At 36.7% G+C, this 24,910-nt stretch overlaps 1 protein-coding gene across 3 annotated transcripts in view; it reads left to right on the top strand.

The window, feature by feature from the left end:
• Positions 1 to 24,910, top strand: part of SLIT2 (slit guidance ligand 2) — a 337,575-nt gene that overhangs the window by 255,359 nt on the left and 57,306 nt on the right. For all 3 annotated transcript variants that reach the window (XM_081054248.1, XM_081054247.1, XM_081054246.1), the window contains 10 exons: positions 1,551 to 1,625; positions 3,202 to 3,345; positions 7,600 to 7,743; positions 9,320 to 9,486; positions 10,397 to 10,529; positions 14,115 to 14,183; positions 16,895 to 16,966; positions 17,797 to 17,868; positions 19,337 to 19,408; positions 22,083 to 22,246. In XM_081054248.1, coding sequence (XP_080910374.1) covers positions 1,551 to 1,625; positions 3,202 to 3,345; positions 7,600 to 7,743; positions 9,320 to 9,486; positions 10,397 to 10,529; positions 14,115 to 14,183; positions 16,895 to 16,966; positions 17,797 to 17,868; positions 19,337 to 19,408; positions 22,083 to 22,246 — 1,112 coding nt within the window. The remainder of the gene's footprint in view (positions 1 to 1,550; positions 1,626 to 3,201; positions 3,346 to 7,599; positions 7,744 to 9,319; positions 9,487 to 10,396; positions 10,530 to 14,114; positions 14,184 to 16,894; positions 16,967 to 17,796; positions 17,869 to 19,336; positions 19,409 to 22,082; positions 22,247 to 24,910) is intronic.

Here is a 24,910-nt window from a genome sequence, read left to right as displayed (position 1 = left end):
GAAAGTAAATGAATTGTTGCCAAGGACTGAAGCAGCGTGGGGGCAGGCAGGGGGCAGCCAGGGGGCAGAGAGTGACTACTGATGGGTATGAGATTTATTTTTTGTGAGATGAATATGTTCTGGAATTAGGTAACAATGGTGAGTGCACAATTCTATGAATATGCTGAAAAACACTGAATTCTACAATTTAAAACGGAGAGCTTCTTGGCGTATAAGTTGTATATCAATAAAGCTGTCAATAAAAAAACCATTGTGGAGCAAGTGATTAGAAAAAAATAGTCTAAAATGCTTTCTGGAGGAGGGGCATATTGAGCATAAAAGTTTCAGAAACTTTGTTCTGCAGCTGACTGAATGAGAGCTGGTTTTGGTTTTTAATTATTGGTTTTCTTTACTGTGTGCCTCTTAATGTATTTTATTTTGATCATTAAAATTTGAATGAAATGGGAAAACAATTCTGTACATTTGGCCCTCCATATCCTTAGGTTCCACATCCAGATTGGATGTGGATTGACAACCTCAGATTGAAAAATGTTAAAAAAAAGTTAATATTGTTGCTAACGTGCCTCATGTTTTCAGGCCTACAATGGCTGCCCATGTACAGAACATGTGCAGACGTCTTTTCTTGTTAAAATTGCCTAAACAATACATTATAACAACTATTTACATAACATTCACATTGCGTTAGGTATTATAAGTAATGTAAGGATGATTTAAGGTGTGGGGGAAGATGTGTGTAGGGTATATGCAAATACGAAGTGTGATCAAAATATACAGTGAATGTTTAAATTTTAAAAATGTATTACAGCAAAAGACACATTGCTGTTAATCTCCGTCAAAGTACTCCCCCCCCCCCACTTCGAACACACTTATCCCATCATTCTTTCCACTTCCTGAAGCAGTTCTGGAAGTCCTTTTTCGTAAGTGTCTTTACTTTTATTGTCGTGGTTACCTCGATGTCCTGAATCGATTCAAAATATTTACCTTTCATGGCCATTGACTTTGGGGGACAGCCAGAAGTCGCACAGTGCCAGACCCAGTGAATGGGGTGGATGGGGAAACACCGTAATGTTTTTATTTGACAGAAATTGTCATATACCAGAAGCGATGTGTGACACAGTGTTGTCATGATGGAGGAGGAAGTAAACACACTTACGAAAGAGGACTTCCTTCCAGAACTGCTTCAGAAACTGGCAAGAACGATGGGATCAGTGTGTTTGAAGTGAGGGCGAGTATTTTGAAGGGGATCAATGGCAATGCGTCTTCTACTATAATACATTTTTTTAATTGAAACATTCACTGTATTTTGTGATCACGCCTCATATTATGCCATTTTATTTAGGGAAGTGAGCACCCACAAATTTTGGTATCTGAGGGATTTGCTGGAACCGATTCCCCATGGATATTGAGGGACAACTGTACTTTCCACAAATCTTCTGTGATACGTGTCCTACAGGATGATCATTAAATAATGTTATAAGTCTGTATGAGAAATAAAATTTAATCCCTTCCTGACTCTTAGTAATCAAATTTTTTGTTTCTTTTTTCCTTAGGCGACTCAATAATAATGAATTCACAGTGTTGGAAGCTACAGGAATCTTCAAGAAACTTCCTCAATTACGTAAAATGTAAGCCGTGCATTAGCCATCTTTTTAAAATTTCTGTGGTGTTTTGTTGTTTTTCCCATCCCTTTGCAGTTTTGTTTAGATTTTTTTGGAAATTGGAAAATATAAAATATCCAGAGAAATTTCCATACACTGACTCCCTGTGGCATAAATTTAGAGTAACCTCTGAGAGGAAGCCCAGTAGTTGGCTTTTTTCTGTATCTTCAAATGAGGCCAACCACATTTCCATAGCAGAAACCTAGCATCTGATGTTTAACTCAGACAGCTGCTCTGTTATATGGCCACAGCAGGAATCCGCCCTGTAAGCACATTAGAGATGGGTGCAGTAATGTTTTCTAACTTCCTTTACAATTCGGCAAACCATGCTGTTATTTCTCTTTCACCCCATTCATGTCAACTATTTGACTTTTTGCTTCATTAAACTTTCATTAGGAGATAGTCAAAATTAATGATTGCTAAACTGGCTCGATAGGTCATCTGTGTTACTGCTTGTCCACAACTCATATTTTAAAATATGTTTGTAAGCTCAGCAGTTTCAACAATAATCAAGACAGTAAACAATAATCAAGACAGTGCTCTACCCCCCACCAGGACAGAGGCCAAGCATGTAAGGCTAGTGGAGCGCCCTCCACACAGGAAGCGGCATCAGAAGGAGGAAAACAGCATTCTTCTATGACATCTGTGATTTTATATATGTAACTGGCCCACAGTCAGACAGACCGTAGGAGGGAGAGAAGACTGAAACTGCTTCTGTGCCGGACCCCCATCTTATACTGCCTCCCAGAGTTTCTAATTGCTTAATTGTCTTTTTTTCCCCCACTGACACTAACTGCTCTTGATTTGTAGCTATAAAATGCTTTCCAACTCAATGCATACTTATTGAGCAGCTATGATGTGCAATGCTCTGAGAAGAACAAAATGATAATGTAGAAATGATCCTTGTTCAGTGGGCATCCCTAGTCTTAAAATGAGCAGTGAGAAGAAGAAAGATAGAATGTATAGAAAGGTGTTCCCTCAACTGGATGTCCTGGCCCTCTGGGCTAACATTGCAGTATTTCATATCATACAAAATACTGATAGTTAAGTTGGCTGTTTTGATACATGAGAAGTTTAACCGGGAACAAACTCATATTCAAATACATTCGTGAGGCTATCTGAATGCTAACACATTTTGGTCCATCCTTCTACTCTACCCAGCTGCCTTCTTTTCTCCTTAGTTAATTCAACAGTTTTAATAAGGAGTATTTCTTTAAAAAGTTCCTTATTCAGTTTTGGGTAAACAAAGGCTTATGCAACTAGTACCTGACCTCAACAATTTTGTATTTGGGGGTCCCTTTCAGATCGCTTTGACAATGACAAGGCTGGTGTTTTTCACCATAAACATTAGCCTTTAGTATTGTTATTGTTTTGGCTTTATGGAATCATGGTGTCTCTTCAGAACCTTGAGACTTCTGAGCAGAGAAGAGCATGCAGATTTTGGAAGACTTTGGTAGAAGAAAATGATTAAATATGTTGTCTCAGTGCCCTTATTGCTGGAAAGACATTGTTTGAAATCTTTGTTTCAACGATTTTTATTTAGAAACTTTAGCAACAATAAGATCACAGACATTGAAGAGGGAGCTTTTGAAGGAGCATCTGGTGTAAATGAAATACTTCTCACGAGTAATCGCTTGGAAAATGTGCAACATAAGATGTTCAAGGGACTGGAAAGCCTAAAAACTTTGTAAGTGTTCTTATTTGTGTGGTGATTCTTCTGCCACAGAATTGTAGTTCATGAGTCGTTACAGTCCTGGAGAGAGGACACAGATACTACTCTTCCTCATTCCCCAGCCATCATTCTCTCTCTCTCTCTCTCTCTCTCTCTCTCTCTCTCTCTCTCTCTCTCTCTCTCTCTCTGTCTCTCTCTCTCACACACACACACACACACACATTTTGTGGATGCAGACAGGCTCTCACTCTGATACCCCTGACACCAGTACGTTGCTTGCAAAAGAGCAAAAGAGTCTCCCCTGGCTGCAGATTCAACAATAAAGATCAACTTTGCTCCACGCTTGCACAGATCTGGCTCCTCTGTTCTGCTTCAGAATGAGCATCTTCTTTACTTTTCCTCAAACACCTCCATCTAAGACTCAATCTTGCCCCAAGGTCTCTAGCTTCAGAGTCTGCCTCAACTCAAACTATGTGGCAGAAGAACTCTTAAGAGCTTAATCTGGAAACCTCCTCTGTCTGGCCCTGCGAGGTCTTAGTGTAAAAGAGAGAGACTGACTGTTGGGAGAACTTTGAATACCTATTTCAAAGTAAACATGCTAAGAGGTATGTCTATTATCTCAGGGAGAGTGAAGCTGGGAAAAACAAATTCTGTATGTTTCCAGAAGGTTGTTGGCCAAGGAGGATGGGATTGGATTGACAAGAAAAGATAACATTTTGAGTTACTTGAATTTTCTACAGAGCACGTATATAGTTTTCATTATCTCTAAAGTATATAATTAAGCTTGAGATATGTGGTGACCTAAAAATTGGAAGACACAAACGAAACTCTGAAGCCTTTGGAAGACATGAAAGAAATTGTCACCAAGCAACAGCCCTTGGTGACGGCAGTGGAGAGAGGCCCAAGCTCCACTGTCTGCCCTAAACCCTCGCCCTCTCCCACAGCCCTCAGAGCCACAACCAAGAGGATTGAGAGCCAAGGAAGCCCATGGCCTGTTCTTTATCAGATGCAAAGGGAGAGGGCATCCCCCCAGCCAGTAGGGGTATGTTAATGGCAAGCCAAATTCAAAGCCTGCTAAACCTCATCTGCACATGGAAGAAGTGTGTTCTTTGAGGGATAGCTTGGATCCTAGCCATCCAGCAGGACCAGCCTACCACCTGCTGACCCCTCACGGGCTATCTTGGAGCCCCTTCAAAATGTGATTTAACTACTCCTTCAGCCTTTCTATGGAGGAGATACTGAGCAGTGTATAGAAAGAAGGCAGAAAAGATGGCCGCATCTCCTCCTACCCCCGCATTTCCCTCCCCGCTCAAGCTGTCTCAGGCAACTCAGCAAAACACAAATCCTGCAACAAGCGGAAACCCCCTTCTTGGACAGTAGTTGAGGGACTACTTGTTCCTGGAAGCTTCTCCTTGAATGGGAAGTAGGAGGGGCAGGGAGTGGAGTTGGGGAACCTGTAACTAACTGTATTAGTCCGTCATGGGCTGCCATAGCAAGACACCACAGACTGGATGCCTTAAACAATAGAAATTTGTTTTCTCACAGTTCTGCAGGCTAGAAGTCCAAGATCTAGGTGCTGAGAGGGTTGCTTTCTGGTGAGGACTCTCTCCTTGGCTTGTAGACGGCCACTTCTCTGCTGTACCCTCACATGGCCTTTCCTCTGTGTGCCTGGAGAGAGAAAGAAAGAGAGAGAGAGAGAGAGAGAGAGAGAGAGAGAGAGCGCGCTCTGGTGTCCTTTCCCTTTCTTATAGGGACACCAGTCCTTTCAGATTAGAGCTCCACCTATAGGACCCCATTAACCTTAATTCCTTCCCTAAAAGCCCTGTTTCCAACTACAGTCACATTGGGAGTTAGGGCTTCAACATTTGAGTTTTAGGACACAGTTCAGTTCCTAACCCCAGTCCAAAGAATTTATCAAAGTATTTCTTCTGACTGATTATTTCCATTCACAGGACTCTCCCTGAGACAAGTTCTCTAAGTTTATCTTTCTCCTCCTTACATGTCTAGCAATGTTTTTGTGCCTCTGATGTTCTGGCACTTGAGACAGACACCCACTGGCTCTCTATCTAATCCCATAGTGCCACAACAAACATAATGGGCATTTAGAGCCAAGCTTGGGTTAGTCGAAAGCCTAAGGTAGGTTTATCTGGACAAATCTGTTCCTCTAAGTGGCATAATTCAGCTTGGAACTATAAAGATTTTGACAAAACACTCCCCATTACCCCTAGACTTCTTAACCGTTTGGGACTAGTAAACCTCTGTACATATAGGTACATATTTCAGTGAGTCTTTGAATCCCTGATTGCAGATGGAATGTAGTATGAGGTAGGATCAAAAAATGGAGAGAATGATCAAATTTTAAAAAATGTTAAAGTAAAAGATACATTGCCATTAATTCCCCTCATTTCAAACACACTTATCCCATCGTTCTTGCCACTTTCTTAAACAATTCTGGAATTCCTTTTTGGTGAGTGTCTTTAGTTACACTGTTGTGGTTGCCTCGATGTTCTGCATCAATTCAAAACATTTGCCTTTTTTGGTCATTTTGACTTTGGGGCAGAGCTAGAAGTCGCATGGTGCCAGATCCAGCAAATAAGGTGGATCGCAATATTTTTATTTGACAGAAATTGCCATATCAGAAGCGAAGTGTGACACAGAGACTTTCCCATTGTGATCCCATTGTGATTTCCCATACGTGAATGCTGCTGCCGAGTGCCATAGAATGGAAAGGCAGGGATCTTCAATACGGGAAGCGGTGCATCAAACCTTAGTAACAGTGTGTGACAAGTTTCAACTTGTTCAGTGTAGTCAGTTGAATGTGAGCTACGGTTGAAAGAAGATGTGTTTTAAAGTGTGCGTTATATCATCTTCCATCATGATAACGCTCCGTGTCACACATCACTTCTGGTATGGCAAATTCTGTCAGATATAAACACTACAGTGTGTCCTCATCCACCTTATTCACCAGATCTAGCACTGTGTGACTTCTGGCTCTTCCCCAAAGTCAAAATGGTTCAGGACATCAAGGCAGCCACGACAGCACAACTAAAGACACTCATGAAAGAGGACTTCCAGAACTGCTTCAGAAAGTGGCAAGAACGTTGGGACAAGTGTGTTCAAAGTGAGGAGGAGTATTTTGAAGGGGATTAATAACAATGTGTCTTTCACTGTAATTTTTTTTTTTTAACATTCACCGTATTGTTTTATCTCACCTCATATATCGTGCTTATGGATTTTTCTAGTGACAGAAAGCAAGGCTCTCTTCAACTTCTCACAGGGGCCTGTGACTCCAACATGATTAAGACAAAGTGCTCTTTATTATTTATGTCAAAGAATAGTACTGATAGAAATACTTTCCTGTTGTGCATTTGTTCCCTGACATAAAATGACATCTTAATAAGAGGGCATCATCTGTCCTTTTTATCTGTGACTTAGCAGAATGAAAAAGTTGCTGTTTCTCATTTATCATAAGACAGTCTGGATTTTTAAAAGAACACTTTCTTGTTGCCTCCCATTTTTACATCCTGTAATCTTCTAATAGGATGGTCAACTCATGTTTGGAAAAATTAAGGAAAACTAACTTTTCAACAATTTTGAAAATTCTAAAGAAATTGTTAGAATGTTTTCAAGAGAGGCCCATTAAACTTCATTGTGAACAACTGGAATCTGTTAACTGTTGCCTCTTTTTAAATTCTGAACTTAAAACATGAAATCATTTTTGTAAATAAAATAATTTGTGCAAGCTTTGTGGATACTCAGTCAAGTTTGACTCCCCCAGCTGATGTCGACATTGGCTTGGCATATAAGTCCCTGAGATGCCCTCAGTTCTTCATCTGCTGTGGTTATTGATTCTTTTCCGCCTCTTTTCTGTTCCACCTCACATGTAATACTACAGTGCATACACAAAATCATAGGGCTTCAAGGACTTAGAGAGCTGTAGTTGAATTAGGACATTATGTAATCATGCAAACATAATTATAACATCAAAGGAAAACATTCTACCCTCATCAGATGGGGTTGTAAGTCCATGGGGAGGCTCACCATGCTTTTTGTAACTGAGTATAATCCTTGACAGTCCTAAGAATTTTATTTTGCATGAGGTTCTCAGTGCATAGCCACGGAGATTCCTAATGACGAGAGAACATTCAGAAAACAGTATCAAATGCTACACATTTGCAAAGAGGGATTATTTTGGTCCTGAGATAGATAAAATTCATTGCCTGATGCTGTATCTCTATAACAATGTTCTCTCTTTCCCCCCCGCCCCAGGATGTTGAGAAGTAATCGCATAAGCTGTGTAGGGAATGACAGCTTCATAGGACTCAGTTCTGTGCGCTTGCTTTCTTTATATGATAATCAAATTACTACAATCGCGCCAGGAGCATTTGATACTCTCCATTCTTTATCTACACTGTAAGTATGAAAAATAGTCTTCGTTTGTGTATTACTTAGGTCACTGTATTATTTTTATTAGCTTCATGCATTATTAGGCATTTCATAAAAATGTGACCAAGAATTTAGATATTTTTTTAAAGATAAATGTGTTCATGTTGAATTTATTTTAATTTTTTAAAAAAATATTACCTACTATCATACATTGAAATTTAACAAAAATCACACTATTCTTTCAGTCAATTATTTTTCATCCTAACATGCTGTGGCTTAATTTACCAATTTTAATCTTAGTATAACTTGATTATGCTGCAAATAAAAGAAATGGTACCGATTTTCCCCAGTGTTCTCACACTGGAGTCTTTGCAGTATAAATACCATAAAAACAAAGTTGATGAGGTTGTTGCCAGCACAGTGGGTTCCAAACGATCATTCACAGGGACAGAAGCTGAGTTAAGATGACCACACCAATAATAAAAGCTGTTCACGAGAGGGCATTTACTGTGATATTAAGGAAATATTGAAGAAATAGGTTGATTCTGTCCAGGAGGATAGTTTATGTAGACAGTTTGAGAATAAAAAATATTTGTAGCTCTGTAGACAGTACTCAGAAAATGTCACAAAAGAAAACAACACAAACTCTCTCCAAACAATGTATTTCAGGCCTCTTATGTGTCAGTATCTAAAAAGCAGTGTTTGAAATGATAAATCGTATAACTGAATTGATTTCCTGGTAATGGTGGGTGGTATCTAAATACACTAATGTAACTTAAAAGGTAGTTAGAAAAAAAACGAAAACAACACAAAGCGTGTTCAACATAGGTCAAGTCAGAGAAGAAATAACTTGAGGGAAGCATCCATCCATCAGAAAAGTACTTAATCCTCTTTCCACATAAAATGTGACATTTTACATGGAGTGAGTAATTTGTGCATATTAAAGTTGGCATGTTTATAAATAATGGGATTGTCGATAGGTTTGTGCTGAAGTGGTGAGATGCCAAAAGTATGGAGATTTGTAGAAGTAGATTCATTTTTATAACTGGCATTTAATCAACTCAGCTGTCAGTTTAGATGGGAAACCTATTCTCTGGAGCAAATAAGAGATGGAAATCTTGAAATGACAAATTAATGAAGTAGCTGTTGTCAGGTTAAACTCAATAATATAAGGTAATCAGCCTTCATCTTTATATTAACTTATTGCATTATCAGTGTAGAGAAGTCTGACAGCAAGTCAGATCAGGGACAAGTTTAAATTATCTCTCAATGAGGTATCTCTCAGGATCCACTGCATAAACCCGAAATTGCTACCCTCACTTTATTTTTCACATGAAATCATCTGAAGAATTCTTATATGAAAGTGTTGTTATTTTGTAAGTTTCACAATAAATATTTTAGCCCCCAAAAAAGTGCATCTCACATGTTCTGTGTGATTGAATGTTAATTGGGTGTGTCTGTGGGGGTATTTGGGTAGAAATACAAAGAATAAGAAGAAGCCATTCCAGCAGAAATAGTGTGGGGAAATGGTAGCGTAGGGTTTTGAGAAGTAGGGGAATGGAACTCTGAACTCAACTCTGCATTGTTTGCATGTGGCGCTTAGAAACCTATTGGCCAATCCTTTTAACTGTAACTGCTACCTGGCTTGGTTGGGAGAATGGCTCAGGAAGAAAAGAATTGTAACCGGGAATCCTCGATGTCAGAAACCGTACTTCCTTAAAGAAATCCCCATCCAGGATGTTGCCATCCAAGACTTCACGTGTGATGATGGTAAGGAGGCTTTGCCAAATCTTCCTTCACCAGGCGTCCCAGTGACTGTTCTGATACTGACGGCATGACTCAACAGCACATCAGTCCAAAGATAGTTATTGTACATCATTTGCTCTGTTTTATTGTTTCCTTTTGTTATGTTTTAACAATAGGACACTTACTTTCTCAGACTACACTTTCATATCCAAGTCTACTTCCTGTTTCTGAATATTTTAGATTTCCCAGTTTCCAACCTGGGGTCGATACTATTTTTATAACTTCATTTTAATGTTTCTTCATTATTCTGAGCATCTCTTTCAGTAACTACCATTTCCAAATGTGAAAAGCAACTGACTTCTAAAATTGAAATGCTAGCAAATCTAACAAAAATAATAATTTTCACGTTGTAATGCCCTCTATTTATCATTACATTTGATTCTCATGGTAGTCCTATAAGGTACGTAAAGCAGGTTCTATTATTATTGCCAATGAATGGAATGATCATTTCATCCCTATATTTTAAAATGAGAGACCCATACAATTTTTGCTAATCATTTTTAATTAATCTTTATGTCTCTTCATGTCCCTTTATGTCTCCTCATGTCTGTCTCCTTACAATTTATCCATAATTCATTTTACATTTATATATCCTAATTAAAATATTATAACTTGTATATAAAACTTAATAAAGAAAGGAACTATTATAATGGTATTAATAACACAGATTGGAGATTATTTTCTGGAATTCTGCCCTATGCAGTCTGCTATGTAACCCACATGGTATCAATTTGCAGAAACTTAATGCCCTGTATGTCAGTGGTTATCTGATTCAAGATGTGTGGTTGTTACCTTAATTTAAAGGCGTAGAATCACTTCTAACATCTTCAAAGCCACAAGCCTGGGTTTTCCTGTATTTGTTTTGGGAATTTAGGAAATGATGACAATAGTTGTTCCCCACTCTCTCGCTGTCCTACGGAATGTACCTGCTTGGATACAGTGGTTCGATGTAGCAACAAGGGCTTGAAGGTCTTACCCAAAGCAATTCCAAGAGATGTCACTGAATTGTAAGTAAAACTTGTTTTTTTGTTTTCTTTTTCTTTTTTTTTTTCCTTTTCTGAACAATTAATATTGCACACACCAAGGAAAATGGACACAAAACAAAAATTTTTAGTCCTATTTGCCAATTGCATCCCATGGGCCCTTAATTAGTATCACATAAAACCTAAACAAATAATATAAAAGCTAGTTCAGATACCCTTGGAAATGCTGGTTCTGAATATTTTAGATTTCACAGTTTCCAACCTGGGGTCGATGCTATTTTTATAACTTCATTTTAACATTTCTTCATTATTCTGAGCATCTCTTTCAGTAACTACCATTTCCAAATGTGAAAAGCAACTGACTTCTCTTTCTCACTGCAGGATTTCTCAGTGCCTTTATTATACTAAGGTGCACTGTGAAGCTCCAAGACAGGGTGGTAAAATATAAGGTAGCTCCCACGTTTATTTGTGCCTATAGCCCTTGTCTCGTGGAGTATCTTGCAAGATAAATGTCCCATCAAATGCACCTTGGGAAGTGCTGTATGTTTAGTTTATCTACAGTATCTGGGATATTCCATATGGTTAGTTATTCTTTACTACCGTGTCCTGGAAGAATATCGCACCTTATGGGGTACATAAATATCTGGGAGGTGGAAGAAGCTGGCACAATCCTTACCCTTAAAAAGATATTGCCCTTTGGACTTGAACCAAAGGCCTATAGATTGTAAAGGGTGTGAGACCAATTATCCCTAACATTTTCATCACTGATATTTAACTGCAAATTACATGGCCATTTTACACATATCTAGATACTAAGCACCCCCCACACTTCCTTAGTTGTGTCATGCTATATATGTGGAATAGAAGAAATCAGAGAAGAAGCTGCTTAAATAATAATGCATGCTCTATTCCATTCCATTATCTGTATGGAAATACACCACATGTAAATGCTTGATGTGCGTTTGCGTCACTTTGCAACATTTATTTTTTGTCTGTGTGGAATCATAGGTCAAAAGCTATTTAAGTCCATGCGCGGCCTGATGGCTCAGTTGGTTAGAGCGCGAGCTCTCAACAACAAGGTTGCCGGTTCAGTTCCCGCATGGGATGGTGGGCTGCGCCCCCTGTAACTAAAGATTGAAAACTGCAGCTGGACTTGGAGCTGATTTGCACCCTTCACAGCTAGATTGAAGGACAATGACTTGGAGCTGATGGGCCCTGGAGAAACACACTGTTCCCTGATATTCCCCAATTAAAAACAAAACAAAACAAAAAAAACAATTTTAAGTCTAAATCTAATTCATGCAAATATGTATGAGTGTTCCAAATGAGCAGCTTTGATAAACTTTTGGCGACGTGGAACACGCTTAATGAGGTTTAAGAAGATGCCACTTCAGTTATCAAAGAGCTTGTTTTCAAACAATGTGCCGTTCTATGAATCCTAGTTTGGTCATGAGTTGAACGTTTAGACAAAAAAGGTGGGACCCTGGCACATGTGCACAGAAGATCCCTCTTAGCTTTGAGTTGTTGTAAAGTGTTCAGGTTCTCTCGCTTGCTACCAGTCACAGTTGTTAATTAACCATAAGCACTGCTTGGGCTGTGCGTGTGTGTAATTAGATACTTAATTCTTACTTTAATGTGCATTTATTCCTGAAGATTACCCTCCATCTAATGTTGGGAAGCTATAATACATGCCTGTAGAGTATTCTGGAGGCAAAGCATTGATCCTAGGAGCTTCTGACCAAGCACAGGACCCTCTACATAACACTTACGTCATCTTTCGTGGGAAACCCCTTCTTCTACCATTTTAACTGGCCCATGCCTTAGTTGTTTTATCTGATTCACATCAAATCATTTTAAACAGTGTTCAATTTCCTTACTAAACTACATCTGACAACCTGTTTTATTCATGTCCTGTCTATACAATCTATGTGTTTCTTCTGTCAGATAGTCTTCAATTTATTTCCCTACACATTTTTCAAAAGTAAGTCTTTCTTTTTTTTCTAAAGAAAATGGGTTACAGAGATGAGGAAAATAACTCATCTCTTGTGAATTCTAGTTTTACCTCCCAGGGAGCTGCTTCTTAGGATCACACCACGTCAGCAGAGTCCCTCTCCACAGTAACATATACGCATATATTAGAAAAATGTCATGTGCTTATTATATTAAATTATTAAAGAATTTGGCAAAAATAAGTATGTATTTTGTATGTGGACAGTTTTCAACAAATGGTATCTATTACTTTTAATCAGCTCCATATAGTTTCCCTCTTAGGTTGTTTTAATGTAAACATCCATATAGCACACATTCTGAATCTTTTTAGCTTTCTGTTAAGACATTTTCTGAAATAAAAAAAGAGTTCTGAGGTATATAGGATCATGCTGCCCTCTCGTGGTACCAATAAAGAATTAGCTAGAGAAAAGAAAGGAGGGAGTGGAATGGAGATACAAAGTCAGAAAATTTGAGTAGGCATGAGTCTTATCAAATATTTATTACATATTTTGATAATTTGTGACTTTTTGTAACTGTTTTCATTTTGAAATAGTTGAAAGAGATTGTTATCTTCGGCAATTTTTCAGCTCTTGTGTCCAGCGAAAATACTAATCTCAGCCCTGGATCTGTGGTTGACAACATTGGGCCTGGGGGGAGGGGGGGTCAGTGCCCAGTGTCCCAGAACTGATTGTGGGCACAAGATGGCCAGATAACCCAAGTTACTGGAAGACCTTTTTACCTCTCAACATCTGTATTCTGGGAAAGAACAGCCTTGGGGCCAGTTGGAATTTTCTTTTCTTTCTGTGACATCATGGATGTAACTCTAAGTATCCCATTACCTTCTTTTCTTGCCAATTACCCAAAGCCTATCTATTTTCTGATTATTTTGCTGATTCTAATCAGAAAGGGAAAATTTACTTATACGTGGTTATTTGATTATAACTTTTACATATAGGTGCTGTATTTATACTCTTGATAAATCTTGTGATTTTTCTATGAAACCTCCTAAAATTAATATCACCGAGTAGATAAACACAGTGGTAAAAATGACTTTGAAGGTATTACTAACTGAAAGCTAATGATGTTTAAATTCCCAAATATCTCCTTTAAAGCATCCATTGCTGTGTATGAAGTATGTCGGTACACATTAAAGCAATGAAGAGCGATCTTCTCCTCAGTAGCCTGTTCTGCCAGGAGTGAACACCTTTTATGGTGTTGTCGCTACATAAACAGAAGCCAACTGGAGTTTGACTAAAATTGTGGTTGATTTAATGAGCCTTCTCTCTCACATAAAAATGGTTGGATACATGCCTTCATTCTTAGATAAACCACAAAGAACTGGACTTACCAGTCTCTCCTTGGTTTTATAATTTAGCCTAAGTCATCCACAGAAGAATTCTACTGGATTGGACAAGTGTGATTTTATTATTTTTTTTCTGTTATCCAACAATCCTAGCTCGGAACATGCCACCTTATAGTCAAAATTGTTTATTTCCCACCTATAAAATACATCTGTTGTAAATGCTTCCTAGCCTCAATTAAGAATGAAATATTGTTCAACTGTTTTACGATATGGCTCTGTTAATTTTATAAAAGATCGTATTGTTTCCTTGTTTTTAGGTATCTGGATGGGAACCAATTCACACTGGTTCCTAAGGAACTCTCTAACTACAAACATTTAACACTGATGTAAGTAATGTATCCAATGTTTCCGTCTTTGACTTCTTACTCTACTTCATGAAAATGGGGACAGCAAAGGGTGGAAGATTTAGTGAACCTTTCAGATGCTATAAATCATTTGCAGTGAGATGCTCCCCTCCTTGGCCATCGTAGTTCTGGATAACTAGCTCCGTCTTCATTGTGTATGTCAGGCGATGATGCATCGCCTTAGAAAAAGGTCTTCCTCTGTTCAAAGTACAGGCACAGGTAAGAGTATGCATCAGAGAATTATACTACAAAAACGCAGGAAATGCTAAGCTGCTATTGATAATGAATGTGGGCTATTTTATGACAGGCCAAGGGAAGATGGAAAACAATGTTTTTATTCTTAACTTTAAGCAAAAGATGGTGGATGGTAATAATCTTACTGAAAATATATTATAAATCTAGCTTATTAGATTCAGTTCTCATATAAGTTATGAATTAAAATATGGGATTTCAGTATTAAAAATCACTTTATAAAATCCATATTTACTTTGTCAATTTAAGTAAATTGATAAAGATGTTGACATTCTGAGTATAAATTTCGAAACATTGAATTTTTTTTTGTTTGGTTTAATGTCTTCCTAAAATATCTCTTTTTATTATTATTAATGTACGTAAACAGTTTTTCATATCAATTTTAAGTTTTAAATTCAAGATTATATTTAAACATACAAACATTTTGATCTAGTTATGGGCACAGTTTTTTTTTTCAATATATACTCCTAGTATATATAATGTCAGACTTGCAGTAACCTTTTTGGTAATTGGTAAAGCTTTTCACGAAACAAAATACAGCAACAATAGCAAATGTAAAGGGAAATACTTTATTTTTAATTTAAATCTATCTTATTTTAGAGTAAATACAGCTGGCTTAGGAGGCAGATTTCTAGTATTCCTATAAGAAGGAGGTTTCTTTCTAATTAGTGAATTCCAGAAATCTAGAAAGCAGAAAACGTTACATTTCTAGATGCAGATTTGACCCTAGGCAGGTAGAGGTTAGTTAAAATGTCGTTGGTCATTTTCAATTTTCCTTAAAAGTTTGTGCAAAGCAAACACTTTGCAGAACGTATATAGGGCTGTTTAAATGACAAACAATTAAATTAGGAAAAAAAGAGAATATCCTGTAAGATGTCTTATTCTGCCTCTAGCTATTTATTTAATACCAACAAGAAGTGATTACATACATTTTATTCTGTTATTTAACCATTAAATTGCTGCAATTTCCAAAGGGTCACTTCGGCAGAATTTGAGGGACAGCATGTGATTATTTAAAACCAATGTGGAAATGAAAAAATTAGTATTTGTATATCCCCAAATGATTTTGCCAATGTGTCATTGTATACAACTGTAGACAAGTTTAACTTTTGCTAAATATATATATATATATATATATATATATACATATATATATATATATATATATATATGTATATAGTATTAGTTTTAAAATTTAGGTATAGTACCTCAGCAGTTAAGATGGGTTTTTAAGATTCTATGACATTTCTTCCATTTCCATAATTCTTTTGGTCCATTTTACTGGTATTTTGGTACTTTAATAAAGAAATGGATAATCAGCTTTTCTGAATCTTGCATTTATTGATTCATGTATTTTGTTTCAGAAAAATTAGTGAATATAAATTCACATGCATAAATGAACATACATTATAACACATAATCTTTCATTTATTCATGAATCTTTTATTTATATAGTTGGCATTTTGCTTTAGAAAAAATTTAGTGAATAGATGCATATTCACTGTGTGTCACAAATTGTCATATGTATGTGTGTATATGCATATATTTACTAACTTTTTCCAAAGCAAAATGTAAAAATTATGTATAATGTATTATATATACTATATGCCATTATATGGTAAATATTATTATATTCCATTACATATATATTTATAATATATAATTTATAATATATATTATACCATTATTTTCTATATATCACATAGATTATATGTACAATAGAATTAAGATCAGGTCATTGAATATAAATTACAACCCATAATACACTTATAAATAGCCATTTCGTATTGGTAAAAATCCACATCTCTCTCATTTACTTATCATTCATTAAACAGGTGTTTACTAAGGGCCTACTATATGCTAATGCTGCCAAAGGGCAAAGTTTTTTATTATGGCATTGTTTTAAATTATGGCATAGTATGTAACTAAATGAGGAATTCTTTCAGTTATCAAATGGGACTGTGTATTAGTGAGCATATATATCAATGAAGATACAGTATGTATAACCAATGGAATTTTCCAGAACAAAGGTTTATTTCTCACCCACAAAATATGTCTGTTGTAAATGGCCTCCACTTTTCTTTGCTCTGGGACCAGGCAATAGGTGCAGGCTCTGAGGAGCATCACACGCCTTTCAGATAAGAGAGGAGAGGGATATGGAAATAGTGAGCTCGCTCTAAATCTTCTATTCCCACACTTCACTGGCCAAAGCAAGGTGTAGGGAGGGTCACTTCTAATTTGAATAGAGCAGGATATGAATGATTATGAACATTACAACCTACCCCAGGGGGTTACCCAATGTTTTGTTATTTTCGGATAAATGCTGAGTGTGGACAGTGCTGCTATGACTGTGAACCAAAAGACCTTGCCTTTCTATGAATCACTCATATTTCAATTTCTGCGGTAACAGTAGGGTCCCTTTCTCTCTTTTTCTCTTTTAGTGACTTAAGTAACAACCGAATAAGCACTCTTTCTAACCAGAGTTTCAGCAACATGACCCAGCTGCTTACCTTGTGAGTATGAAAGTGTGGTACTCAGTTCTGATTAACTCACTGGACAACATGCATCTTCTAGGCACTGGACATTCTTTGTAAACAAGACAGACCAGACGGCATCTCTGCCCTCAAGGAATGGAAATACTTCTTGAGGAGAAAAAACAAACAAAACATTCATAAGTCAACAAATACTGACTTTACAAGAAGTGTTGGGTTCTATAAAAGAAACAGAATGGTTTATGTTTGTTGGTGGGTGAGGAGAAATCCTTAAGCAGCCTTCTGGAGAAAGTCACATCAGAGCTGGCATAGTTGAGGCATCAGCGTCCAGTGGGGGTAGGAAATATTCTGGACTGTGTTTAGGAAATAAATCTGTTGTCATAGTGAAACGACATAAATACAGTTTTTTTTAAAACTAATATGTGCCAATGTTCTCAATTTATAAGATGCTAAAATAACCCTTGCCTTAACCACTTTATTTATTTATTTATTTGTTTGTTCATTTATTTATTTATTTATTAGGGTGACAATTGTTAATGAAATTACATAATTTCAGGTGTACAATTCTGTATTACATCATCTATAAATCCCATTGTGTGTTCACCACCCAGAGTCAGTTCTCCTTCCATCACCATATATTTGATCCCCTTTACCCTCATTTCCTTCCCCCCACCCCCTGTTACCCTCTGGTAACCACTAAACTATTGTCTGTGTCTATGAGTTTTTGCTTCTCATTTGTTTGTCTTGTTCTTTTGTTGTTTTCGGTTTATATATCCACTTTATTTTTAAAATGACATTTGTCCATTTTTGGGATACCTGAGTAAAACAAATTGGCTTATGTGTGCTTTCAGAATTCTTAGTTACAACCGTCTGAGATGTATTCCTTCTCGAACCTTCGATGGATTGAAGTCTCTTCGACTACTGTAAGCATCTAACATTCAACGAAATGCCTTTCTTCTCAGGGATCAAGTTTTGGGTGGTGTATTTAATGATTCAACTGATTTGTTGATTCTTAGGTATTTTCAGATATATACATTAGGGCTTACTACAAATTTGGAAATAGGGAAATCATATCTTACTGTATCATATTTCAACAGCTTTCATTTAGACAATATAATGATCTCTTCCGCAATACTTCTTGCTGTAGTCATTTATTTGATAATATATAATATTTAGACGTATGTTTTATATAGATTGAATGAATTTTGAAAGAACTGTAGAAAATTTAAATTTCTTTACAGGTTATATAATACACAGATTTTCAAGTATATGAAATAAAACATGATCTTAAATCCCTGCATACTCCCCCAGAATTTACCGTTAAACACTTTGGTGCCCTCTTCTAGCCCTCCTTTATATGTATTTGTTTCTTCTCTCTGATGATATATGTGTGTCTTTGGCCACAGAACTTTTAAACGCCATGAGGAGCATGTGTTCGTGCTGTGCCACAGGTTTACTATCATTTGTTTTACTTTCAAATTTTCGTTGTTCTGTACAGCACTCTAAAGAACATTCTACATGTCATGGTACAAATGTGCTAGCATTCAGCAGCGATTTGCAGTGGGGAGTTGCTGTCAAATATATTGGGAGAGTACCAAAAATAGCCATTAAGTTGTCCTTCAAATGAGATTTTGTCTATTTACTTTTTCCACCCACTATTTAAGAGAGTACCTGTTTTTAATCACTCTTGCAAATATTGAATATTATTAATCCTTTCATGTTGTCATATGACAAATGGAATTATTTTCCATTTTTGTTTTAATTGGCAATTCCAATTACTAGAGCATTGGCCTATATTTTGTTTGTTTGTTGAGCAGTTTTGCTGCTTGCTCTTTGGGCCTGAGTATATCATTTCCCATTTTTGATTGGATAATTAGTCTTTTCCTTATTAGCATACATATCTTTATGCATCACTACTTGATTAAGTTTGCAGGTATTATCACAAAGGAATTATCCCTTGTGTCTTATGTATGTTGCAAATATTTCACATGCTGTTATTTGTATTTAATCTTTTATGATATGAATATGTCTTACATTGTCAAAATGTGTCACTACTTTTCATTATGATTTCTAAGTTTTATAAAATGGTTTTGAAAGCCTTCCCTGCCCCACGTTTATAAAAGGAGCTCTTCTATATTTTCTTTTAATAGATGTTAGTTTTATTTTTCCATTTAACTCTTCAATCTAGAATTGATTTTATGCATATAATGTGTTGTGGGAATTAACTTTTTGCTTTTCAAAATAGATACCCAGTTGTACCAAGACGATTTATTGAATAGACCATCATGCCTGCACTAATTTAAAACGCTTATTATAAACTGTAGTTTATTGGGAATTTTTCTGAGCTCTCTGAATTATGGGGATTTTAATTTTGCTTTTTCTTGCTTTTAGTTCTTTACATGGGAATGACATTTCTGCTGTGCCTGAAGGTGCTTTCAATGATCTCTCTGCGTTATCACACCTGTGAGTACCTAGTGTATGATGTGGAGTTAACATCAAACTGTCCCTGGCGAGTGAGTTTGAAACACACAGTCCTCTGCTTTTATTGTCACATCATAAGATGTGATTTGTTCCGTTTAAAGATAATGGAAATATTTTTAGTATAGATATGGTGGCCTCCACATGATAGCCTTAATTTATTCTTCTGGCTCTTCTTCCCCATTAAATGAGTTCTCTGTGCTTAGCCAAAAGTGTGTTTTCTCACAAATAACTTCCTTTTCTCTTGCTGTTCTCTGATTCTGGAATATGGGCTATCCTTCAATTCAGTCTGCCCAAGCCCCGCTCTTCTAAGTCACATCCCAAGGATTAACTCTTCCATGAAGCCTATCCTGATTTGCTCAAACTGTATTCACTTATTTAGCAAATAAATAAACTCAGCATTGATGATAGCTCCATGCAAAAGTAAATTAGACAGGGTTCAAGACTTTATAGTGTGGTAGAGAGAAACAGCCAAACCCTCATATTGGATGGAATGTTTTTCCTTTGTGTTCCCTGTCATAGTAGCCTGTTTGCACCTCCAGATTTTCTGGAAGTACAATAAAACTATTTAAAAATATGTGATAAATGGGGTCCAAAACACTAAGTTGGGTCAATTTCCATTGTGCCATTATTGGAGTACAGGGAACAGTCCTTGAATCCAAAGCCATCTTTGATCAAGCTGAATTTGGCAGGTATCTGCTTCCACTTAAATATCAATGTCAGTGGGTCTCAGTTCGCCTGAAGAAGTTGCCTGCCATATTACCTCTTGGCTTTGCCTTCCCCTACAAAACCTACCAAACCCCAAGAATTTTTGCCGGTTAGGAAACTGAGAAAGTGGTTAGGAGCCACCGGAATAGTCAATCATGTTACATCTGAATTCGCTTAAGGGGGCTGTGTTATCAGTGTAGAATTTTGTCCATCTGCCTATTTGGTGCTTACAGTTAATGTTTCTGCCACGGAATGATTTGGTCCCAGGAGGCAAGACCTCCACGTTTTCATATTTGAGCCCCAGCACCTACCTCAACGTCAAAGTCAGGAACCCTCCTCTAAGAACTCCAGGGATGTCATTTGCCTGAGATACAATGTTAATTAAAACCAATATCTAAGGGGTGCAAGACTGTAGTACAGTCTAGCAGAGAATGCAGCATAAAGGAAGTTGTCATCTGTCTGTTATTGTTAGGACGATGGATCCAAGAAGGCTGCACAGGAACAGTATTGCTTGAACTAAGTAGAACTTTCCTTTATGTGAATCCCCTCTCCCCCCACTAACAGTGAGAGCAGTTTGAATTGTCACTGTCAGGTGTTCTGTTCTCCATGTATTTCATTGATGCATTTGTCTTTTACTCCCTAGATTATAAAGGGCTCTGTTCTATTCACTCTTGACACTGAGTCCCCTGACGTCATAGTAAGGATGTTAGCAAATGTCAGTAAAGATAAACTCCTATGACTCAAGAACCTCATTTTGCTCATTTTTCTTTTGGAAGACGAGTTTGAATCTGGCACCTATTTGAGCATAACATTTACTATCCTCCAATTCTTGGTTAAACTACTAAAGTATTATGGTTTTACAAGCATATTTTGGGGGTTTTCTAATAAAAGAGTAAGATTAATTTTGCTTAGACTGTAGATCTCTAAACATTACTAATATGAAGTTAATTGTAAATCTGAATGAACCAGGTTTTAAATGCCATTTTATGTATCTCTTGTGCCTAAACTTGGCAATTATGTGAACCCATCGATTAACTTCTGTGGTCTCTGTTTATTAATCTGTACAATGGGTTATTAATAATATTGATCTCAGAGAGTTGTTGTTTTGGATAAAATGAGGTAATTCATGTGAATGGCTTAGCACAGTTTCTGCATATTGTAATCGCTCAATGTTAGTTATTATCTTGATTACTTTTCCTATTGCTACTGCTGCTTATGTGAGTAGTAACCAAAGTTCTAAAATGAAACACTTTTTAAAGGGACAGACATCCAATAATGATCTAAGTCAGTTCTGGTGAACTAGCTTTTTGCATCTTTATATTTCATGCCCTTTCTTATTTTTGTGCCTTTGTACTTCCTGTTCCGTTGCCCTGAAACATTACCTCCACCTACTTAAATCTAACTATAGAAAAACTTAGACATTCTTAACCACCAGTCCCCCAGAAAAGTTACCCTTTGTTCACAGTCATCTTGTAAATACTTCTACTGGGTCACTTCTCATTTAAATTATTTGCATGTATGAGTACCTATCAATCATCTTTGCAGAAGGAGTTTTTTGGAGTTAAAAATTAGGTGTTATTCATATTTGGGTCCCCAGAACCTAGCATAGTGATTGGGTTCTCGTGAAATAAATGGTGAATGAAGGCCGTGTTCCTCTGCCCTTAGAGTGTGCTTACACCCAATGTAAACCTGTCTCTGCAAACGCAAGGAGACTGTCTAAATTTCAGGTAATTGTTAACACTCGTGAAAATTCACTAAATCTCAGTTGCCCATAGTTCAGAAAAATGGGGAATTCCAATGTCTCCAATTTCTTCTAAATTGTTTTTGTCAGTAAATCTATATGGATTTTCTACTGAGCATCACTTTGAGTTATGTTGCCTTAGGAAATAACAATTGGCCCATGCTTGTGTATATATATATGTGTATATGCTTCTATGGTGGTGTTTTCCAGAGCAATTGGCGCCAACCCTCTTTACTGCGACTGTAACATGCAGTGGTTGTCTGACTGGGTAAAGTCAGAATATAAAGAACCAGGAATTGCTCGCTGTGCTGGGCCTGGAGAAATGGCAGATAAACTGTTACTCACAACTCCCTCCAAAAAATTTACATGTCAAGGTAAGGTTTTTAATCATTGGTATTTCTGTAAATAAGGATTTGCTGTGTTCATTTCAAAAGAAAAAGAAAACCATTTGCCACTGGACTTTAAAGGTAGAGCTGAAAAGCCCCAGTAACTAATTATTGTTTCCACTTATGCTTGGACAAGACAAAGCAGTTACTGAGGAGCCCAGGTAATGAATTAGGCTTTTCAAATAAATCACAGAAAATAGGCTGTTGGACATGAATAAGTTTTCTTTAAAACACGTGAAGAAATGAAGAGTATACGATTTCTGGAAATTCTTCTCATAGCATCTAACGAGTAAAAATATTTTGCTTCTGCCTTGTCTGTACGTGTGCCCTGCTCCTGGGGTTGCCAGGGCCCTGTGGCTTCCTGATGCCAGATAAGGAGAAATGAGCCCTCCTGAGTGTCAGGCCAAGCCTTCAGACTTGCCTCTTGTGCTACCATCTTCCTGTGTCAATGTGGGTCTTTCTTCCTTGTTTGTAGCGTTTCTTTCCCCTCTGTTTCATGTACTTGTGAATTCAAAATAGTGTCTTAGTAACAAATATTTTCTTTTCTTTTTATAGAAAAGAAAATCTAAAGAATAGGAAAATGTAAACCATAAGAAACATTTTATTTTTGCACGAACTAGAATTGTTATCATTAATCATAACACCTAGAGGTGACTACTGTTAAACTTGTTTGGTCTATCTTCCCACGTTTACTAGTCAAGTTATGTCGATTTAGCATCCTTACCACAAATGAGATAGAAGGTAACTATTATTCTTAATCTGTAGATTTTCAAGAGGGCCACTCATAATTATTAGATGGAGGAGAAAAATTGTTAGAAATTCTAAATATATAATCAGCAAATGTTTATTAAACATGTTTTATGGATAAAACTAAATCCTAGATACAGTGGAGCACAGGAAAGTTTATGATATGGTCTTGCCTTCCAAGGCTTGAAGACCTGGCTGAAAAATATAAACTTTCAACATTTGAACATTTAGGTAGGAAAAACATGTCTAAATAGGTAATATTATTGTACAGTGCATCACAGTATGAGCTCTGAAGCCTGGCCTGTTTGCGCTGAGCTAAAGACCGACTCCCTTTTCAATAGGTATGTAACAGCAATTTAATAGCTTAGCCAGTCTGTGCCTCAGTTTCCTCATATGTAAGCAGAGACAATGATAGTGTATACCTAAAAAGTTTTTGTTAAAATTAGGTGAGTTATCGTATGTGGAATCTAAAAAAAATTTTTAAAAGGCAATTTTGTAGAAACAAAGATTAGAATGATGGTTACTCGGGGCTGGGGGAAAGGGAAAATGGGGAGCTCTGTAAGTTAGAGGGTTCAAACTTTCAGTTATAGGAAGAATAAGTTCCAAAGATGGAATGTACAGCATGGTGACTATAGTTAATAATATGGTGTTGTATACTTGAAAGTTGCAAAGAGTAGATCTTAAGCCTTTTCACCACGCACACAAAAAAGTTAACTGTGAGATAATAGATGTCTTAATTATCTTGGTTATCATTACACAGTATGTGTGTCTATCCAATCATGACATTGTATACTTAAATATGTACCATTGTATTTGTCAATTATTTCTCAATAAAGTTGGAAATAAAAAGATTAGTTGAATTAATAGACGTAAAACACGTTACCTTACACACAAGAAGCACCTAATATAGGTTAACAGCTAATTTTATTATTAGAACCTTTCAAAACACCAACAAAAACTTATGTCAGACTTTCCAAGATTTATTGATTAAAGAAGGAATTTTCAAAAATTATATCCACTTCAAACATTTTTAACTTGGCATCTAAGCATTTTTTCCAGGGCTATAAATGGTTGCAAAATATGTCATTTGCGGTGCATTGGAAAGTTTGACATTTTAAAGCAAAACTCTTCCATTATTCTGTTGAGTATATCTGGTGGAATCTAAATAAAACATCTAATTGTAAAACAGGCAAAAACAAGATCCTCCTTAATATTTTACAGTATTCTTTTTCCTTGAATGTTGGTTTTCCTCCTTGATTTTCCATTTCCAGTACCTCAGAGAAATGTATCATTCTTTGTTACAAAATACATATATATAAGTTGAAGTGTTTTTCATTTCTTGCCACCAACAACCTGAGAGGTTTTAAATTTTTCTTTGAACTGGATTATTTCCACTAATACTCAAGCCATTGATTGGGACACCATTGATTGTGACAGCATAATTATTTATCCATATTTTAAGATTTTTATTAAAACTTGAAAGTAGAATTTTATTGGAAGTGCCTCTCTGGGATTATGCACATTGATTGCAAGAGACTTGGCAAATATCCAGTGTTTTAAAGTGGTATTTTGTGACCCCAGATGTTTCCTTGAGTCTGTGCCTCACGGTGAAATTCCTGGAGCTGACCTGGGAAGTACACCATTCTTTGTAAACTGGTACGATTGTCAAAGAGAAGGAGAACCGGCCTAAAAACTTCATCTTAGGCATGTTGTTGGGCAGAATGGTTTTAGAAAGATTGTGTGTGGGAAGTTGAGGAACTACAAATTGATTCTATTATGCTTCTCTGTGCCCAAGGATACCCGTACTCCACTTTGAAAAATGCTAGTGCTTATCTATATTTCTTAAAGTTTAGAGTTCCCTGGAAATTTTTTTTGAAAAAAAACAAAAATGTCATGATAACACAA

The sequence above is a fragment of the Rhinolophus hipposideros genome, assembly GCF_964194185.1.
Source record: "Rhinolophus hipposideros genome assembly, chromosome: 1".
Taxonomy (NCBI): Eukaryota; Metazoa; Chordata; class Mammalia; order Chiroptera; family Rhinolophidae; genus Rhinolophus; species Rhinolophus hipposideros.
Note: the sequence above shows the minus strand (reverse complement) of the source record. Positions and strands in the feature narration are given on the sequence as shown.